Raw genomic sequence first — 18,807 nt, forward strand, 5'->3', positions numbered from 1 at the left:
CTTACAATAATCTTAATTTGATTCGAATAAGATTATTTCAATACCTATTGCTTATAACAACAACAAAAAATACCACGGGAAATAATATGCTACCATGCTCATATTAACTCACTCCTAGAAAGTTTACTTTAAAGATTCGTTTAATATTTTATATACTAATTCTCTATAATTTTATGGCCATGTTCTACATTATTTAAAAATTCGTTATAAGTGTGTCATTGAATTGCCTTGTACCCATGCTTTCTAGGCACACTACACTAGAATGCAAATAAGTAGCGTTCGATGGTTGATTATTTGGAAAGGTCCCAATGCGTAGTAATAATAAAGCATAATATGTCCACTTGCCAGCAAGAATTTCTTACAACATAAGGTATGCAACACCCTTGACTCATTGGAACATCATCTTACAACTTTTGATCTGTGTGATAATAAAACTCAAACTCTCTTCCATCTTCAAGGTTTGTTCCATACAAGTTAATAATACTGACTTCTTCCACAACATATGCCTTTGCTTTTCAAACATTGCCTTGTACAAGAACATCACAAAGCATGGCTTAGTGACATTGGATGCAGCCACCACCTGATATTCAAACATTCATCCCTTGCAAAGCTCCACTGTTTAGAAGCTTCATCCCCTCTTCACTCATCTGCTGAACTTCTGAAGGTGATAAAATTCTTATGCAGCGGACACAGCCTACAAATTCCCTACACACCCAACATTTAATAACATCAGAATGCCACACAAGATAGCACTGTTCGAAAGGTTCTAAACTCAAAGGATTATTATCTTGGTTCAAAGGAATTCTAAGCATATTAAGCCTAGTATTAAACTTTTAAGTTTGGAATATCACACATCACAAGAGTTGATAAGAAACTTACTCCCAAGGATCATCACCAACAAGTAGAACATCACTCTCATAATCTACATACACCAATTTCCATCCTGAGCCTTTAGTGTCATTCAGCAGGCCATCGAGTCCAAACATGCATTCGATTGCACGGATCAACTCCTCATAGTTCTTGAAAGTAGTCACATCGATTGATCTTCCAACGGAACCTGCCTTTTGCACCTGTCAGAAACCAAAACCATTAAGATATACATGATTTATGATGTTGAGCCAAATAATTTAGAGGACAAAATTTCATAAATCATGACAAAAAAGAACAAAATCAATTAGCACTAGCACATATAGTATGAATGCCGATGAGGAAAGGTTTTTTTTCTTTTTTTTTTTTCTCTCCACTACAAACCTTTGTGTAGGTTCGGATGGGTGCAGGTACTTGCTGCCATGAGTTATTCTGCAGGAAGCTGCTTTCATCAAAATCAACATGGCTTGATGAAGTGCCACCGGAGTTGTCAGGGATGTCTCTAAGAGGATAGGCATGTGACTCGGCTAGACTAGCAGAGGTTATCTGAGACTGGACATCCTGGCTTGAACTCAAGTTGCCAACCATGCAATCTTGAGGATTCTGAAATTCTCCGTCCTTCATCGTGCAAAACTCATCCAAAATGGTGCTTGAAGTAGAAGGATCAACCATGGTGGTGCCTACACTGTTGCTAGCATCAACATTGACACAAATCTCACTTTGGTTATTGCTCTCAGCGGAAAGATCCCTCAAATTATTTGAGCTTGGTACGCCATTGAGGCCATACATCCCTGGCTGACAGATGGATGTAAGCTGGTCTGCTTGAGATAAGAACTTGAAGTTCTTGACATAATGATCCCATACTTCATTGTTCATTGAAGGTAAAGGGGGATTCACTACTTGAGGCTGAAGTGAGTTATGTTCTTGCAAGTCAGAAAAAGGTCCAGTTGGTCTGTTCTGCCCAGCAAAAGGTTGGGAAGAAGCATACGCCAACCATTCATCAATGTCAAGCTGAGGAAACAGGCCATTTACCATGGCAGAATCAGCTTGAGCCATACCAATCATTTGAGGATGGGGCATGGAGGATTCTATCAGAGGTTGCATAGGCCATGGACTGGATTGAGGGAGTAGTGGACTCTGGTTTTGATTATGGAATGGCAATTGGGTTGCTAGGCCTTGCTGGTTAACAGGATTTACTGCCACCTTTTCATTGTTGCACCCTTCCATGGAAGGATAGTCAATCACGCGGTCAGGTAATACCTCACATTCTAATTTTGGCTTGTCAATAACTATCCCAGAAGGAAGATGATTATCAATTTTGGCAAGAGGATGAAATTTTTCAGGCTGATCATTTTTCAACAGTGATTGCATGTTTAAGGCATTAGGTTGGTCAGGGATAGATTGAGGATGTAGATTTTTAAGCAGCATTTGGTTTTCTGCTGCCAGAGTGGTCTTCATTTCTTGCAAGGGACCTCTTGTAGCAGCAGATTCTTGTTGCATGGCGGATAAAAATGCTCCATTATTGTTAATCAGCTGGGGTTTAAAAAGCATTTTCATCATGTGTTCTGAGTAGAGATTTGGAATTGAGTTTGAGAGCTCCATAGTTCCATTTTCTGGAACTCTTATGAAGGGTCTTGTTAACAAAGTTCCCCACTCATTTTCTGCACCAATCAACATAACTAGTCGTTAAATAGAAGACTCGTCTACAAAGTAGGAAAAGAAATATTACAAGTAACAGACTTTTACCCAAAAGTCCAGATGGTAATGGCCGTTTTAGACCTGAAGTCAAAGAAGGAAAGATAAAAAGGCTTTCAGGAGTCTCAATCTCCCACACACTAACTCTATTCTGTTTATCGCCACACCCTGGCTCATCCCACTCCACCTGTTTGCAGAGAAATCATTAGGCCAACTATTTCCACTAAACTTAAGCTCCAACATGCACTATGCTTCATAAATGTATCGAATTTCATTGGAAAATTCAACAAATATGAATAATAGAACTTAACCAGAACTTAATTTACCTGAATATTGCGCCATTTAGAGCCAGGCCACCTTAAAGGATCCACATCACTGATACCAACTATTGTACCCATATATCTGCAGAAAGATGAAGTACGTGTCAAGTTTCACGCTTGTTTTGGATTTCACACCTATCACCAAAATAGCTTAGGAGAAATATTTGGCTGTAGCATAATCCAAGCATTCAAGAAATTACCTGCGCTTACCCGATTCTTCAGTCTCAAACATCATGCCAAATCTCATTCCAACTGAGACCTGAGTTCCAAATACAGATTTTCTGTATTTGGCCAGAGGAATAACAAATTCTGAAGGGCATGCCCTACAAATAAGTAGAAACAGATATTAGACTATTCGAAAGCATACCACAAGCTATATTTGCAACAAAATTATATCTTAAACATATGTTAGGAGAGACTATGAATATGCTAAATATACCTTGGATTGTAGAAAATAGTGAATGGACTTCGATTGGCAGCAGCATGAGCTGCAGCAGCAAGCACACCAATGTGCATGCTATCAGCAGAAAGTACTGATGATGGCAGTGTTGTCTGCTGACGATTAACACGCCTCACGCCAACTCGCAATTGTGATTTCTCATCCCTTGTAGCAATTGACACATCATTTTTAGTATGAAGAAAATTATGCAGCACTCAGTAATCATAACTGAAAGGAATAATCTGCCAATCTGAATTCCATAATTCTCAATGTTTTGGCTGGATCCATTATATTGCAATGTCACCGTGTGGAATAGACAAGCTATTACAAAAATTTTGCAGACTTTGTTTTGTACAAAAATTAAGTACTAAACAGTGCTACTTCCCTTTCCCTTTAAAATACAAAATGCTGTCTTTTATATCTATGATATAACAAGCAAATAAAGAATGCTTCTTGTAGCCAACAATTAGGCAATTACCTGATGAAAAGAACAGAATCACCAGCTCTAAGCCTTTTTGAGCCTACAAACAAACTCCATCCTGTTGTGAGCAGGTGTCTCTTTGGTTGACCTAATAAAAAAATGTGAAAAATAAAAGTGAGGACTTTTATCCAATTCAGCCTGTTCGAACAATAAATATGAGGACTCTAATCCATTAAAGGTTAAAAAATAATATGCCTTCAGCAGAAAGCTGCAAAGCCAAACAATAACTTGCAGCAAAAAAGCTCACAAAACGATCATTCCAATTTTTTTTTCTAGTAAAGCAATAAATAGATTCGAAAGCCAAAAAAGCATACACACCCCGGTATATATGTCTAAATGTCCAGGTATTATCATGCAAATCTCGAACAACAAGCTCTTGAGTTGGGGGTTGAATTGTGTAATCCTGAAGTGAAAGATAAAACATATCAATAAATGAAATGAAAATTCAAGTTCAAAATCTTCCCAAGCACAGGGAAAACATGATTTGCAACCAGCAGATGTTATAGCCATACCAATGGAGGAAAGAGCTTCTCTGCTGCCCTGCGTGGAACCGAAAAGCCGCCATGCGTGCTCGTGTCACTAGCAGTCAAAGTTTTGCAGAAGAACTCACTGGGATGTTTACTGTGCTTTAGCCCAAAATCAGATATGGGAAAAACTTCTCTTTCCTGGCACAACAGACAAAATCCAAATTCAAACTGAGAAGAATGTCCAATACACCACAACTAAACCTTGACATTTAAAATGTTCAATAACAAAAAATTCCAAGACTGAAGACTTCATCCTTACAGAATTCAGTGGTTGCAGAGTCATTTGAGCATAGATTTCATCTGTCTCCTTGTCTGCCTATCATAACATACAAGAAAAAAGGTAAAATTTAGTTCGGAGTTATGACTTATGATGGATTTGAAGATGCAACAAGTGGTCAAGTCAAATCAACCAGCACACAACACTCACATGAAGTGTGGCATTCTGAACTTGACACAGCAACTGAGATGGAAGATTGGGGTAGTTTGGAATCTGTGATGTTGCTGTTCTTCTAGTAGAAGCTGCCACCTGTTCATATATTCAAATAAAAGGGAACAGACATGCTTCAGCAAACCAAAACAAACAAAGTCACTCACACCTCAGAACCCTGGCTAAATATTCAAAAGAAACTAATGATCTAAGAGATAACAAAGCAAGGCTAGAAAAGGTAGCACTTTGAAAAGAGAACCAAGAGATTCACTCATTTCATTCACCTGCTCACTATGCCCCTGAGGGAAGTAAAACACAAGGCTTCCAACCTGGGGTAGTGACACAAGAGGGCCTGCACAAGCATGCCATAACTCTGAATTCAAAGTCTTTCTGACCCCTGCAAAAAAATTTGGTAGTAGCATCAAACAAGCATGTCATTAAAATGTAACCAAAAGGTAAAAAAACAAATGATCTTCCAAAGCAAAAATTAAACAACAGACCAGAATGTTCTTGCATTTCTTTCAACAGTTTCATCTCAGCAACAAGAGTTTGACCCCCAACAACCATTCCTCCTCCAACTCCTCCAGTTTTAATCTTTTCTTCAACGGAAGCCATCATATCATATCCTATTCCTATGTCTGCACCACTCTCTACGCCTTCAACTTAAAAACCACTAGAGGAACCTGTGTTTCTACGTCTTCTTCATCAATTCACAACAAGTTATATTATATCCCCACCAAACAAAAAAAAAACTTTCCTTTCCCTCCCCACCCCATTAGAAAGAAGAAGAGAAGAAAAGGGTTCACGTTGTTAATATGTGAAGAAGAATCTCATCTCATATGTTGTTGTTGTTGCTGTTGATCTCTGAGAAAAAACAAAGCAGAGACCAAAGCCTGTGGAAAAAAGGCACAAGTGCAGATCTTTGTTTCAACGGGTGAGGCTTTTGGCACAAAGCAACCAAATTAAAGGCCATTAGTTTGCATCAAAAAGCACGCGGACCTAAGCATGAGTGAGTGCTTTGTATTATTGGTTTTGAGTTTTTGAGTACTACACTTGTTGTGGCTTTTTTTTTCTTCTTTTCTACCTTGAAAAGAAACCAACCTTTCAGTGAGACCACTCATCACACTGACGCTGATACTGTTCCCTTCTTTCTTTCTTTCTTTTCAGTTTCTCAAGCACAAGCACCAATGCCAAAAACCAAAACCTCCTTGTCCCTTCTTTCTCTCTCTATTTGCTTCAAACAGCAAGAAGTAGTGTGCATGCTACTAAGTCCTACCCTTTGCAGCTTTAAGCTATTTATATCATTTAAATAACTAAGACCAAAACAAAAACAAAAAAACTAGTAGTATAACTGTATAACTTGTATTAAATGAAAATCAGAAAAAAGTGGAGCTAGTCTATTACAACACGAAAACAGTAGTAGTACACTATCAACCTCATCTTAGCTCGCCTCAGGATATGCAGCGCTACACACACTAGCTTTTGCATTATTCAGATTCTTTAACATTTTGATTTAATTTTACCTTGTTTTTCTGGAATCTATTATTAATACGATATTATTTAGCCACCATTCAATGAGAAAAGACTTATTTTTTTAATTATCTCATTGTTATAAAATTTTTGATTGATAATCTTTTAGTGTGTATTTAAATGAACGTTGATAAAAATGATCTTCAATAAAATTAATTTTAGTTGAAATTGATTTTAAAATTATGTGATTTATGGTTGAATTTTTTTATTATATAATTAAGTTAGAAATAAAATTCACTAAAAAATTTGAATTTAACGTAAAAACTGCAAAAATTATAAGAGTTACTTCAATTAAATTAATTCTAAATTATTTTTAAGATGGAATCAAACATAAAAAATTAATTCTTTAACATTAAACTAAATATATACTTAATGAGATTCTTCTTCCTCAATAGATATAATTTCATTTTTTATCAATTGAATCGTTTTGTTGTTGTTCATTATTTTATTTTGAGTGAGAGACTTGTGTGTACTTTAATAATATAGTATGCAGGGAGATTTATTTAATAACGACGGATGTTTAATAAAGTACATTATGTTTTTTTTTTGTTTTAAAATAAAATGTCGTAAAAGTCTTGTGTAAATACTAATCTAATAAAAGAGCTAACTGTAGTATATTCTATTCTAATTGTATTGTGTACCCTAATATTCATATTCTTAGTCTTGTTACCTGCCCCGTTAACATTACATCATATTTTTTTCCCAATATCTTATTTTCTTCTTAAGGCATTTTCATGTTTGATACTATTATTTTGGAATACTCAGTACAGTTATTTTATTTATAAATTAAAAATTTAATACTAAATACACTAAAAAAATTGAATCATACGGTGATGAGTCAATGACACACATTCATTCGGTTCATAAAATGTATATAGTATAGTATTATAACACAAGTACACAAATCTTTTTATTTTATCATTTGATAATAATAATAATAATAATAATAATAATAATAATAATAATAATAATAATAATAATAATAATACACAACCAAAAATGAGTAGAAATGTGAAAGTGGTGAGACTATTTATTGATGTTATAGTTAATAACGGGCAGAATTTATAACTTTCAACTATCAAATAACAGAGATGGTGTGATTTTGTAAGAAGAAAATGATCTTCGGTATATTCTACTTTATTTATTAAAAAAACATTGTTTATTTATTGGAAAGATATTAGAAATTGGTAGAAATATATATGTAAAAAAAAAAAAACATTTTCCCCTGCTTCTGAGCAGTAGTTTAGCACCAGATGTTTGACCGATCGTCACGCATGCGATTCACGACAAACCAATGAAGTAAAAGTGTGAAACAAAATCAAAGATGCATGCCACGTGTCACTGTGCTGTCTATTTATTCACGGCGCCGTTTTCCACATTTGACATTCTTCGTTCCCGTCCTTTTTGACTCACTTTTTCCTTTTTTTGCAAAAAAAATCAACTATTTATCTTGCACAGAAAATGATTTATTAGGCTTTTATAAATTGTATTTTTTGTAGTTATCTTAATTTTTATTATGCACCGGAAAACGCTAGTTTTTTTTTTCAGATTAGACAAAGTTGGGAATTTGGATGATAAAAAAAAAACTACAATAATGATATATACATTGTTTATATGAATAGAAATGAGAAGAAAGTAAATGATAAAATTTCTCACCATTTTATTTGAATGAATGAAATAGAAAATTAATATATATATATATATATATATATATATAAAATTTTATTCTTGCTAAAAAGATTTCATTTTTGGTAGATCTTGTACTATTCTTCTCCTTTTTCTCTCTCTTATTTTTGTATATATCAATAATCAATAATTCTCTACTCTTATCCTCTATTACCCTCTTTCACACTGCTACACTGTCTACACTCTACACAAACAAATACAGCATAAAATCCCACGTTTCTATCTCATGGCGTGTTGTATATCTTTTTCTCTTTAATTCAATCCATATATACAACTAATGCTTAAAAAATTTAAAAACCCACACATCAAATATGTTCCTTTTTTTTTGTTAAGATAGATTAGAAGTCAAATTCAAATTTACGCCATAAATTTAGTGAAGAAAAATCGAATAAGTATGCACTTTTGAAGGTTTCTTGACAATGACCTTATACTTACTAGCCTATTTTAAGTTTTCAAAGTGACTTGTGCATGAAGAATTCTATTGATTATCTTGTAATTCAACTTGTTTAATTTAGATTTGAGAGTATGCTAATCTTTTACGGCAATCTTGACCACTAGGAGTTAATCTATTAATAATCTACGTATCTAGCCCAGCTTTTGGTCTTGTTTGCCAAATAGAACTCTTGTGTGATAAAAGAATTTTTTTTTAAAAAATGTCTAAATGCATGAATGTTTATCTTTACTTTTTTAAGTATCCTATCTCAAAGCCACTGCTAGGTTATCTTCTTCCATTGACACAGTCACCTAGCTATTTCTAACATAATAGCAATATTCCCTACTTTATATGGATAGAGAACCACTCTGGTTTTGTTTAATAGGAAAAAATGCACACTGGGAAGAGGCTACCATTTTTCTTTATGGATACCAATCCCTATTGGTAAAAATAGAAATGATTTTTCCCCTAATCACATATATGTTTATTCCCAACTTAATTTTTTATTTAAATTATGAAGTCTCTAACTCACTGGATCAAAGACTAATTTTACTTGTGATGTGTGATTATTGTTAATTCAAAAAATAGTTGCAATGAAAAATTAATGAGATCTTATATTACCACTGCATCTTTTGAGTTTCTTTAGCTTAATTAGTCTTGTGTAATAATGAGAATACATAAAACAATAATATCACCCTCAAAATTGTTAATTTAATTTTATTATAAAGGAATAAATTGTTAAAAAGATATAACAAAGATCTTAAATACATTGGTAAAAAGAATAAATAAAATAAAGCATATAATACATTAAAAACCCATATATAGCTCGACCCTATTTTTCATTTTTTTTATTCCTTTACAAGTTCATCAACTTATTAATTAACAAAATAGTTAAGTTAATTTTCTTATATCCTTTCCATGTAGACAATATTATATATTTTTAGTAAAGAAAAGTAGAATATACTCTGCCCAAAAAAATATATTAAAATATATGATTGTGATTAAAAATGGTAGAATCGGATCAATCTATTCGATTGATTTGTTTAGCTTACTACATGGGGCATTTTTGGGTTGGAAATTTCTAACCTATTTTGAAAATGAGTCCAACTCTATCCAACTTTTTCTTCACGTGAAGATGAGTTGGATTGGATCAATCCCTTTTTTTTTATTGTAGTACTTATTGTAACTTATCAATATTTATTTGTGGTTTGTGGTTGTGAATGTTTTTTTTTATAGAAAAATTTGTGGTTGTGAACTTATTAGTGTTCATAAACTAAAATATTATGGTTTCTTGTTAGATGTTTTAATTCTAATTTGTTAATTTTTTTATTAGTAAGAGAGATCTCATTTCGTTTGAAAGGTAATAATTTTTTGCAATTTTATCCATTAAGATATCATCATACTATTTGGTTTTTTGTATTTATGTCGATTAATATATCATCATACTTTTTTTAATATACTACTAGTATCTTGGTGGTATTAGATAAGATCATTATGTACATAAAACTCTTTATTTAAATGTTTAATGTAATTGAATATTGAAGACTCAAATTTAAATTTTTTTTAAATTAAATAATTTCATGTCAACTGATTTACTTGTTTGATTAAATTTTAAAGAAATACATGTATTTGTTATAATTTAATTTTTGAATAAAAATCGAAATTAATACTCGTTATGATGTAAGAAATATTCTCTTAAAAAAATGATGTAAAAATTATAAAGTTAATCATTTATTTCTGTTAAACATAAACACGGTCTCTTAATTTGTTTAAAAGTGGCATTCGTTTTAGTCCTTTAATATATATTTGAACATCAATTAGTGCTTGAAATAATTAATACTTTAAATTATAAATTATCATTATTTTATAGTATAGTTGTGAATGATTATTTTATGTGAAAAGTCTTTAGAGCATGAACATGAAATCTCACGTTTCTTTAGATGACCAATTTGAGCAATTTTTTTTTGAGACAAACCAATTTAAGCATTTACTCTTTAAAAAATTATTATTACCCAAATCTCAATTATGATTTTACATTCTTTTTTTTTTTTTTGAAAAAGGCAAAACTAGAATATTATTAAAAGAACCCTCTTTCGGGCACAAGATGTATCAGAGAGGGAAAAAAACGAAGGTCCATCATACATCAGATTACATGGCCAATGTAGCAAATGCCAAAAAAACATAACTATATAACTTCCAACAGAAATACACATATAAAGGAAAAACACCACACCAAAAGAGATCCTCTGATGTAATCTTACAATATCTCAACCATTTTCAAGCCAAAATTTGCCGGCGTTCCACAATTTATGATGCTTGAGAGTGTTCCTGTCTAAACAACATGTTTCTTTTATACATACATTTCTACCCCTTTTTGTCCCTACATATATTAAAAGTGATGAGATTTTAGTTCTACGTCAGAAACTAAAGCTATGTATTTTAGGGTAAATATAAAGACCCAAAATATATTAAATTTTTATCGGAGTTAAAACTAACACTTTGAAATATTTTGAGATACTAAACACATACGTTATCCTTAAAAAAAGTAATATCTCAAAAAAAGTTTATAGTGTAAAATATACTAATACTTTTTGAGATTGCACACAATTTTAATGTTTTTTTAATATTTATAACAACTTTTTTTTATAAGATATACAATATAATATTTTTCAAACAATTAAAAAAGTTAGTGTAATATATAAAAAAAATGTTCTCAAACAATTATGATTAATGTAGGGGTAGAAAAAATTAAAGGTATCTAAAGAAATTCGACAAAAGCTCACAGAATGTTAGTGTTATTTACTCAGGCTAATAATTAGGAAAATATATATGATTTCAATGGTCTATTTTTAAGTAAGCTGCATAAAAAGATATAAAAAAAAGTGAAATGTAAATCAACATTAGGATGACTAAATCATTTATATCCACGGACTCCTGTGGGTAAAATCTATGATGGATAGAAAATAAATATCTAAATGGTAAGTTAAACAAGTTTTTTCTTTGCCTTTTTTGTAAACGAGACAGGGCGAATATCATCATATTACTTATACTCATGAGTAAGAGCTACTTGCCAATATACATTTACTTAATTGTTCTTTTATTAATATCGATATGCCTATATAGAATATACATTTTGGACTTTCGAGTATAGTTTTATTTGAATTTATACTTTGTTTTTTGAACTCATTCGAATTTATAATTTAAAGAATGAATTTTATACAATTTGAATATTTTTTTCCAGAAATATGATAAATTTTATACACATAACGAGTTTCTATTCACCTCAAGAAAATGACTGATAATTAAAAGTATTTTGTGAAAAAAATAATAGAGGAAATATTTTAAATTATATCTTATAAAAAAATTAGGATAAACTTTTAATTTGTATCTTATAAAAAGATTGGAAAAGTGAGGCCATTTGGCTTGTGTAATTGTTGTGGTCAGTATACTGACTCTCTTGTGTAGTCATATCTGATGTGTGTGTTTATTTCTCTTTTTTATATTTTTTTAAAAATACAAATATAATAAAAAAAATGTTATATTAAAGGGGTGAGTTGTGTTGAGTTCATGAACTCACAAAAACTCGATACTTATCTCAAGTATCAGTGAATTTGATGGGATTGAGTTGAATTTCATCTGAATAATTTTAAAAAATTAAACCAAAATATTTGAGTTGGGGTTGGATGGATCAATTTGGATTTATTGGTACCTACAACCCGAAATCTAAGTATGTATCTTTTTTTAAAAAAAATGGAAAAGTATGCGTCCTATATTTGATAGATTTTTTTTTGTGTGTGTGTGTTTTGACTTGAAACGAGCTCATTTAACATAACAAGGGGTAATATTAGACTCAAAGAGGAGTAAATAATTAATATAAGGGTAATTTATTTAACTCTAGTTAAGGAAAAAATATATATGTCAATCATATAGTATCGAGTGTAAAAATCTTTCACCCTCTACTAAAATATTTTTCTAATAAATCAAATTATAGAAATTTATATTTTTTTTTTTACATTTTTGAATAAAAACCTATTCATTACATTATATATCTTTAGTTATATGAAATACAATTTCACATATGGTAAGGGTTATTCCTCCATAGTCTTTAGTTATATAAAATAATAATTAATTTTTTAATTTCATTTCATCCATTATTTTTAAAATATTATTAAATAAAATAGAGAAAATTATAATCAGTAATTAGTTTGCACTAAAATAATTTGTAAAGATACGAAAAGAATAAATAATTTTGAGAATAAACAACAAATGAGATAAAAGAATATCCCTATTTATTTAGTTACGTTGCCAATCACCTCATAGGAAATTAAACTATATATCCAATAACAAAATGTCTACTCAGTATTTTTTTAATATTTCAAAAATTTAAATTTGATTGATTTTAACTTTTAAAAAGACAAAATTTAAACTTTTTTTTCATAAGTAAAATTAATTTAAATTGCAGTATAATTTTATAGAATAAATAACTAACTGAGTTGACAATATATATTTAGTTGAAAGAAAATCTGATAAGATTCTCATAAAATATATTATTAGAGAGGATGAAAATAATTTAAATACAAATAAATCTCAAATCAAAGATTGATCTAGCATGATAGAATACCTCAAAATTTATTTCACTTGAAAATCAAAGAGTCTAATCAGGGTTAGCAAAACAAAAGTTTTGTGGAGTGAAGAGAGTAGAGAGAATATAAGAAGTCTTTGAATAGGACATGCATATCGTTGATGGTCAGGACAGAAGAATGAAGACAGGTGTGTGGAATTGCCTAGGGGGGGAGGGGAGGTGGGGTCCACTGTTATTTCACAATAGAAGAGAGTGCACGCAGTCCAAACAAAAAGTTAGAGTGATAGAACCTAAGCAAAGCAGAAGGTTGGCGTGGTCTGAGGGGGAGCATGGAAGCAGTGCATGGTGTTCGGGTTTAAGGGGACAATGCCTTCTGAACCTTTTCATGAGACCTATCTTCATTTTGTCTTCCACACGCCAACAACACACATTATCATCATAATAATCTTATCATAATTCATTATTTAGTTATTAGTATATTCTCTCTCTCTCTCTATATCTTTTTTCCCAATAGGACCAACCAATCAATAGGATCAGTGTCTGAGCCATGTACTAATACACTACACTACTAGTATTTATCTTCGGCCTCATTCTGCGAGTGAGTAACCGCTGGGCCTGTTTGTATTCTGTGTACTGTAATGTAGAGTAGAGTACTCAATGCCATTTCAAAGTTAAAAGGCTTTTCCAGTGAAAGAATATGAAAAAAGTCACATTTGTCTATTCTTCATTTAGCTTTTGTCACCCATCGGTTCTATACCCTTTGCTTGTCTCCAGTTCTGTCACGTGTATTCCTTTGTTCAATTGGTCAGTATCGATTTTTACTTGAGAGAGAGAGAATAGGCTTTATCATCTTACATTTGGTTTAATCAGAAAGAAAAAAACAACCTAGATTTGGTATAGTTGATGGTATAGTTGATAAAATTGTATAAAATATAAATATATGATAATAATATTTAAGATTATTAATTTCCTTAAAATATATGATCATTTACTATCCTTTAAAGTGTATTTCCTTTGAAAGGATGAAATCCCCTAATAATAATAACGTGGTATACTTAATAAATAATCTCTTATATGCGTAATTAAAGATTCATTCTTTAAATATGTGTATTAAAGAATATCTATTAGGTTAATGTTTTAAATAGAGATATTATCAGGAATGATCTATTTAAACATGAGACTTGTGTTTAATTCTCATCTAATCATAGTTATGTATCGAAATAAAAATCAAGATATTATCAAGAGATTTACCCGAAACAAGCATGCATAAATCGAGTACGTGTATACTTTTTGCAGTAGCGGATATATTAACTGATCACAAAACCAAGATGCATATAATCTTATTTGGGACTGATAAAAAATAAAAAAACTTATTTAGGAATTGTTCTCACTATAAGCTTGAGGAAGTGATTCTCGATGGGCAGGTCTCCAAGACTCTCAAAAGTGCTTTTTTCGCCTACTTCTCGATCGTGGTTGTCAACACCTAATGAAGGGACGGGAAACTTTTATCATGACATGTTTCATTGTTATCTTTTTTATATGTCGGTTGGTCATGCTAAAATATGGATGGGCTTTATATAAAAACTTATGTCTAAGACCTAATTTAATAGTATTTTAAATGATTTTTTTGTTAACACGTTTTTAATATCTTTAAATTTCTAAAAATAAATCAAGATCACGTCAGCACCTGTATAATCCACCTGACCATTTCAATTATTCACTCCAATTCTTTGAAGTATTGAAGTAGCATGATATAACAAAATAGTAATAAAAACTAAAAGTTAGAAAAATGAGGCTCATTAGTGAGACAAATAGGTAAGGAAAAAGAGTGGCAATTAGAATATTATATACAGTTAAAAATAATACTAAATATTTTTTATAAAATTTATCACTCAGTAACTTATATTAATAATGAGTAAATTAATTTTATTAAAAGTATAATTATTTTTAGACCTTTGGCCATTCTCTCAATTGTTTAAAGTTAGTTTTAGGATCCAAATTTCATTCACGTTAATAATGAACATTCTTGTCTCTATTGTGATCGGTGGCAGTTAAAGGTTTACGCAGGCGGGTAGGCATGCAAATTCTTTGCCCTATCTATTAATTAGTGTGATAATTATCTATGTCAATGCGATCATTGAAAATCTACTAAATCGCCACTTTAAACTTTTATAAAAAGTTACAAGATAAAGTGCAACAAAGTTGGAATTGAGCATGCATGCAAAGCAAGCTAGCAACTCAATTATCACAAATCTTATTGGCTCCACCCACACACCCATTGACTTATATCATCCATATTAATTCAGAGGTTTCGGTCTCAAACCTTTTGTATCACTTTTTCCTCCCTCTTTATTCGGTGTGGAAGAAAAATACAAAAGGAATTTGCTAAAGCCGAAAGGTGAGTGGAAAAACGGAAATTGCAAAAAATTGCTAATGAGAAGAGTTAAAAAGGCAATTGAACATGTACGCAACACAGCTTGAGCTTAGTACTGTACTACTGTATCGTCATAGAATATAATTGTCGTACTTTGCAAAATATCGTTAAGATAAATATAGCCCACGAATGTAAATAGAGTAAGGCAATTGTTAGGGTATTTATTAAAGATCGAGTTAAAAATTATAAAAAAAAATTGTTTGTGTAATTTTATCAATATTTTTATAATATTTATAACAAATTTTTATTACAATATCATTTTATCAGTTCCTCAATCAATTTGTTAAACCTTAAATACTAACTAACAAAACTTAGAGAGAAACTTATGCTTTGGTCCTAAATATTATAAGTATTTTAATTTTAAAAAATAATTTAACCGCTGGCTTTGTTAAATGTTACAAAATTAAAATATATTTCTACGATTTCTTTTCTTGATGTAAAAAACTAAAGTGAATGATATATATTTTGCAACATTGAACAAATCAAGGACCAAATTAATGGGTGTTTGATAAGATAATTGAGTAGTTTATAAGTGAGTCAACTATTTTATGTTTTCTTTTTTGGTATTGAAGGGGGCCTAACGGCCTAAGAAAAGAGACAACGAGGGTACAACTCTAGGGAACAAAGTTCCCAAAGCATGAGAAGCTAGCAAAGGCAACATAAAAGCTGGACTATGCTCGAACATCACATACTCCTATGGTGGTAAATGAATCCATTTATTCATTATCCATTCAATTCATCTACAATAATTTTATCCAATTCATTCATTACAAAAAATTAGAACAAATGGATGGATCCAAATTCATGCATTTAATTTTATGGATGATTAATGGTCCATTCATTAATTTTTAAAATCGAACAAATCCTCTAATCAATACTTAATGGATTAAAATTGATCCAACTTAATAATAAAAGAATTTATGGGTAATATTTGACCAATGTCAATTAGTGTTTTTTTCAATTATAGTTAGTCGGGACAATTTTTTGACAGACATTGACTCGGGTTTTTAACCAATAATATTTTTTGCGTGATATCAGTTGAGACCATTTTTCTGTTGATGTCGACTAGTTTTTTTTATGTCGATGTTGGTTAAGACTTTTTATGCTTGACATCAACTATTGTTTTTTCGATTGACGTTAGTTGGAATTATTTTTTTGCTGATGATGACTAAAAAAATATCACCGACTGACATCATCTAAAAAAAATCTTAACCGATGCCGACAAGAAAATTGCCTCATCTGACAATGAGTCAAAAAAACCCTAGCCAATGTCAATAAAAAAAATAGTCTTAGTCGATGCCAACCAAAAAAACCCTTGCTCATATCGGCCAAAAATAGCCATGGTCAATGTGTGCCAAAAATCATCATTAACAAAAAAATAGCCTTAGTTGACGTCGATCGAAAAAACCCTAGTCGACGCCGATAAAAAGTAGTCCTAACCAACACTAACAAAAAAAAATAGTCATGGTTAATGTCGGCCAAAAAATAACCTTAATTGTCGTTGCCAAAAAAAAAATTAATTGATGCCAGCAAAACAAAAGTCTTGGCTAATGTTAGCAATAAAACCTAGCCGACATTAGCAAAAAAATTGTTTAGACCAACATCAACTAAAAAATCATAATTGATGTCTGTCAAAAAACATCACCAACCGACATTGACAAAAACACATTCCTAGCTGATATCAGCTAAAAAATAACCTAAGTTGACATTGACAAAAAACATCATCAGTCGATGTTAACTAAAAAATAGTATCAGTTGATGTGAATCAAAAATTAGTCTCTATTGAAGTCAGTCAAAACAATTAAGTTTTAAATTTTAAAGCTAAATAATTAAGTTTAAATTTCATTGTTTGTGGATGGATTGGATGGATATTCATCCATGAAAATAGTGTTAATTGATGAATTAAATAATTTTTTTCATCAAATGGATAAGATCCATTAAAAAATTTCTAATTAATTAAAATAAATTAATAAAGTATTTTGATCCAATCCATTAGCATACGGATTAGGATTGATGCGATCCATCTATTTGTCACCCCTACATACTCCTCCTTTAACCTACATGCTAGCTAGGTTGGCCAAGGCATCTCCGCAAGCATTAGCTTCTCTAAACACATGGAAAATCTGAATCTGCCCGCTAGAAGAAATGAGCTTACGAACCACCTTAATTAAACTCCAAGCAGAAGCACACCTTTTCTCATCCCTCTAAAGACTTCTAACCACAGCTTGAGAATCCACTTGCACAATAACTTTTTGCATGTTATATTGCTTGGCCAAAGAGAGTCCTACAAAAAGTACTCCCTAGAGTTCCGCTACAAAAGCAGAAGTTCTCCCCTGATGATTCCTTATAAGACCATGGATTCAACCATCTGTATTCAGGGTCACCCAACCCTCATCCGGAGGGTCCTTCTCATAATACTCGTTGCAAGTTTGGATGACCTGCTGCCATGGTTTGAAAGGACAAATACAATCAAGCTCATGGACATGCTTATTTCTCCAAAACCAAATTAAATAACAAGCATTAGCCCACTGTTATAACCCAATTCCTGGAGAAGAAGATTCATGTTCAACCAAGATTGGAAAGAGCTCGAAAAGAAACCAAACCTGTGAATATATAGGTTTAACAAGTTATGACGGGACAATGAATCCAAAAACTACATATATTTATCTTTGAAGTAATATATAATCAAAATATTTTCACGGTCAGATTAACCGCAACATTGACGCAGCCATATTTCAACAACAACAAAGGTTTGGCATTGGCATTTGCTTGAGAAATCACAATGGCCAAATGGTGTGATTAGTAGAGAGGAAAAAAATAATATTAGAAAGAAATTTTGTAATTTTTTTGGGATTCACACCTTTTATATTATATTTTAATTCAAAAATTTCTCAAATATTTTTATCCTTTAAACTAAACACATCCTAAGAGCTTAAATCTCTTAGCACCATGGAGTTACTGACGCGGCAGAAGCAGAAGCTTGGGGTTTGTACCAAGCCTTGAAATGGGCATAGGAGTCGAGCTCAAAGGTAATATCTTGATGATGGAATCAACACACAAACACCCACAAGTCACATCTTTTTGCTATTTTGAATATATGTAATTAATATTTTACATTCTTATTTCTCAAACTTATTGATGAGTTTCGTCAAGAGTCAAACTAATTTTGTGGTTCATACGTTAGTTAGGACGTCAACTTTGTATGTGAGTCCTCAAGTCCTTAAGCATGTTCCTTTTGTATTTCTGCACTTATTTTAAATGAAATGGCATAAGTATTTTTCATTTAAAAATATATATAATAAAAAATTGTTTTCTGATTTAATCTGAAATAAATTATAACGTCAAGACATATTTACTTGTATATTTAAAGACAATTCATTTTAAAG

At 31.3% G+C, this 18,807-nt stretch overlaps 1 protein-coding gene across 1 annotated transcript; it reads right to left on the bottom strand.

The window, feature by feature from the left end:
- Positions 1-263: 263 nt before the first annotated feature.
- Positions 264-6,050, bottom strand: LOC114393714 (auxin response factor 5-like). The gene is made up of 14 exons (XM_028355121.1): positions 5,257-6,050; positions 5,041-5,153; positions 4,757-4,855; positions 4,589-4,645; positions 4,315-4,467; positions 4,121-4,205; positions 3,800-3,890; positions 3,322-3,486; positions 3,083-3,205; positions 2,889-2,964; positions 2,614-2,749; positions 1,252-2,528; positions 880-1,070; positions 264-705 (listed from the first exon to the last, which is right to left on the bottom strand). Exons 1-14 carry the CDS (start codon positions 5,372-5,374, stop codon positions 588-590), a joined length of 2,802 nt encoding a protein of 933 aa, XP_028210922.1. The 5' UTR covers positions 5,375-6,050; the 3' UTR covers positions 264-587.
- Between the last annotated feature and the right edge of the window lie 12,757 nt (positions 6,051-18,807).

Source organism: Glycine soja, chromosome 17, assembly GCF_004193775.1.
Source record: "Glycine soja cultivar W05 chromosome 17, ASM419377v2, whole genome shotgun sequence".
Classification (NCBI taxonomy): domain Eukaryota; kingdom Viridiplantae; phylum Streptophyta; class Magnoliopsida; order Fabales; family Fabaceae; genus Glycine; species Glycine soja.